The sequence below is a fragment of the Tenrec ecaudatus genome, chromosome 11, assembly GCF_050624435.1.
Source record: "Tenrec ecaudatus isolate mTenEca1 chromosome 11, mTenEca1.hap1, whole genome shotgun sequence".
In the NCBI taxonomy this organism is placed as follows: domain Eukaryota; kingdom Metazoa; phylum Chordata; class Mammalia; order Afrosoricida; family Tenrecidae; genus Tenrec; species Tenrec ecaudatus.
In genome coordinates, this window is record NC_134540.1 from 11,692,401 (window position 1) to 11,696,092 (window position 3,692).

Consider the following 3,692-nt stretch of genomic DNA (forward strand, 5'->3'; position numbering starts at 1 on the left):
AGGAGAAGAAATCGCGACGGTGGAACAAGCAAGAAATACTTGGGCGTAGAGCCAATTCGGGTTGGGTCGCGAAGGAGGGCTGCAGGGTCTGTGGAAGTAGACGGCAGGACCTTTCTTCTGCGATGTCCTGGGCTCCCACGCCGGCCTTGTAGGCTAGTGACTGAGCGCAGACAAGGCCTGTCAGTCCCCAGTGGCGGGGGTACTCGGGGCGGCTGGACCCCGCAGCCTCCCCGCAGCCTTGTAAGTTTGGTTAACACGCTGTGGTCTCATTACAGGCCAGGAGTCTGGAGCGATGGGTGACTGGAGCTTCCTGGGAAGGCTGCTAGAGAACGCACAAGAGCATTCCACCGTGGTGGGCAAGGTGTGGCTGACGGTGCTGTTCATCTTCCGGATCCTGGTGCTGGGAGCCGCCGCCGAGGAGGTGTGGGGCGATGAGCAGTCGGACTTCACGTGCAACACGCAGCAGCCCGGCTGCGAGAACGTCTGCTACGACCAGGCCTTCCCCATCTCCCACATTCGCTTCTGGGTGCTGCAGATCATCTTCGTCTCCACGCCCACGCTCATCTACCTGGGCCACGTGCTGCACATCGTGCGCAGGGAGGAGAAGCGGCAGCGAGGGGCGGAGCTGCTGGCCAGGACAGGGAAGAGACAGAAGCTGCCCGTCCGGGATGACCGCGGCAGGGTCCGGATAGCGGGCGCTCTGCTCCGCACCTACGTCTTCAACATCGTCTTCAAGACGCTCTTCGAGGTGGGCTTCATCGTGGGGCAGTACTTCCTCTATGGTTTCCAGCTGAAACCCCTCTACCGCTGTGACCGGTGGCCCTGTCCCAACACGGTCGACTGCTTCATCTCCAGACCCACCGAGAAGACCATCTTCATCATCTTCATGCTGGTGGTGGCCTGTGTGTCCCTCTTACTCAACATGCTGGAGATCTACCACCTGGGCTGGAAGAAGCTCAAACAAGGCATGACCAACTGTTATAGCCCGCATGCCGCCGAAGCCAGTCTGGTGGCCGCAAAGCCAGGCAGGCTCAATCCCCTCCACCTCCCCTCCCAGTCCACCCCACCCGCCGCCCCACTGGGATTTCCCCCTTATTACACTCACTCTGCCTCATCCCTGGGACAGACGGTGGCCACAGGATACCCCGGGGCGCCTCCACCACCAACGGATTTCAGAATGGTACCCCTAGCGGAGGAGCGGGGCAAGGGCCATGCTGCCGGGTACTACAACAGATGCCACCACCTGCTGATGACAGAACAGAACTGGGCCAACCAGGAGGCCGAGCAGCAGGCTTCTGGGAGGAAGCCCTGTCCCCCAGTCCCCACCCCTGCGGCCCCCTCTCTTCCAAGCAGCTCTCCCCAGCCCTCGCTGGAGAGCAGGGCTCGGAGTGGAGTGCCTCTCCTGCTGTTGAACGGGAGCGCCAGCAGTCTGAGGGGGAGCAAGCTGGAAGTGTGTCCCGAGGAGGAGGCGCAGGCAGGGGCCACCAGCGTGGACATGCACAGCCCACCCCTGCTCCTTGGAGACCCAGGCCGGGCCAGCAAGACCAGTCGTGCCAGCAGCGGGAGGGCCAGGGCGGATGACTTAGCCATCTAGCACGTCCCCTCTGAAAACAACTTCCTCCTCATCCCTGTTTTAGAAACCTTAACCCACTGTGCAGTTCAAAGTGCCAGTAGAGAGAGGCCGGCGGTGAGGGAGCCGATGGATCGCAGGAGACTAGGTTCCCTGGTTTGGGTGTGTGCGGTTCCTAACCCTGTGCATTTATAGGGGCAATAGCTGAGTTTCTGAGACCGGGAGGTGGGCGCAAAGCAGGATTCTGGGAGGGGCTCCTAAAGCTACTCACGGGCTACCCAAGCAGCAGAAAGCTAGGCCCAGTGTTCGCCAGCTCTGGGTGCCCACAACGCTGTGGGCAACGCTCTGGCCGTTGAAACAGCAGGTGTCCACGCTCATGTCAGCCTCGGGCCATTCGTTTCGCTGTTCCTAAGCTGTCCAGAGCTCTGGGCACCCGAAAGTCCACAGATGCACTTAGCTCTATCTCTACTGATACTTTTAACTCAGAGTTGAGTTTCACTTGGGACAGTTGCCAAACCGAACTAAAAAAAGATTTAGGCCAAGCCAATGTGGTGCTTCAAGCCCCTGGTGTCATCTGAGTCTGAAATCGCATGTGGAGGCCAGGACATCAAGCCGCACATTTCATGACGAGTGACGATGAGCAGGCGCCCTCCAGAGGCCAGCGTCTCCGGCGGCGAGAGTAGGTGGGACTCCTGCTCCTCTGGCGATAGCCTTCAACAGCTGAGGAAATGGAGATAAACGTGGGCAGTGAATTCCAGGTTCCCCCGAATACATGTCAGTCCTGGCCTCCGTGTCTGTGGTTCCACTCCCACGTGGGACTAGGTGGTCTTGTTACGTTAAGGAGGCAGGATTTGTGCCGGTGTGTCACGAGTTACCTCTCAGGATAAACGCGTGAGCGGATGGCGCAGGCAGAAACAGGGGAAGGGAAATGGAAATGCCAGGCCAGGTGAAGACCATCCGGAAGCCCAGGAGACAAGGACCTACCTGCTGAGCAGCCTGAATTTGGACATCCTGTTCTAAAGAGTGAAAAATTAAAAGTTTTCTGCTTATTTAAGCCATCCACTCGTGATATTTCTGTGATAGTAGCACCAGTTGACCAAGATAGAATTTGGTACCAGAAGAATGAGGGGCTACTTTAACAGATATATAAGTGGAAGGGGTTGGGGGGATGAGTGATGGGTGGAGAGTGTTGAGGTGCCTGCTAATAAATGCCTTGATTGCCCCAAAGAGATGGTCGGTGGAATTATGGATGTGACAGGAGATGCTGGCGAGGGTTCCTCTGCACTCTAGAGCAGGGACCCTCAAACTTTTTAAACAGGGGATCAGTTCACTGTCCCTCAGACCCATTGGAGGGCCGGACTCTAGTTTTTAAATAAACTATGAACAAATTCCTATGCACACTGCACATATCTTATTTTGATGTAAAAAACCAAACGGGGCAAAAACACCCAGCGGGCCGGATAAATGTCCTCGGCGGGCCGTAGTTTGAGGACACCTGCTCTAGAGCATGTCTCTGTCATCTTAGAACATGCCCCTGGGGCCAGTGACAAACTGCTCATAGCAACGTCCCCAGTAAATGTGCTTCTGGTAAAGCTTTCAAAGGATAGGGCCACCACATGATTAGCCAGTGACCGGCAGGTGGTTCTCTTTATGTCACGACAAAGGACTTCTCTGAAGTGTGTTCACGTGTTTGCTTCTAGCTGATGAACCTGGCGAGGTGACGGGTGAGATTTCTAAGCCAGGTCTTTAAAGGCCACCCAGTGTCTCCTTTCAGCTCTCAGTGAAAGGCAGGTGAAAGAGGCACACTGGAAAATGGACGGTGAGAAAACGAACAGGGAACGTGGGAGCATTCTGTTGTGCAAAGCAAGGACCGGTGCTCTGGAGTGCTCAGCAAGGATGTGGTCACACATCTCTCGTGAGAGAGATTAAGCTTGTGACTTACGGCTCTGACCACCAGCACCATGGCAGAAACCACCTCAGCGTAGGCTGACGGGATAGAGAAAGAGAGGAAGGAAGAGAGGAAAGAAGAAAGGAAGGAGGAGGGAGGAAAGAAGGAAGGGAGGAAGGAAGGAAGGAAGGAAGGAAGGAAGGAAGGAAGGAAGGAAGGAAGGAAGGAAGAACA

General features: G+C 56.3%; 1 protein-coding gene across 1 annotated transcript; it reads left to right on the plus strand.

The window, feature by feature from the left end:
• The first annotated feature begins 292 nt into the window (after positions 1-292).
• On the plus strand, positions 293-2,588 carry GJA3 (gap junction protein alpha 3). The gene has a single exon (XM_075563596.1). It carries the CDS (start codon positions 293-295, stop codon positions 1,592-1,594), a length of 1,302 nt encoding a protein of 433 aa, XP_075419711.1. The 3' UTR covers positions 1,595-2,588.
• Positions 2,589-3,692: the final 1,104 nt, after the last annotated feature.

Coding starts and splice junctions, on each gene's coding strand:
- GJA3 (XM_075563596.1), top strand. CDS start 293: ATGGGTGACTGGAGCTTCCTGGGAAGGCTGCTAGAGAACGCACAAGAG.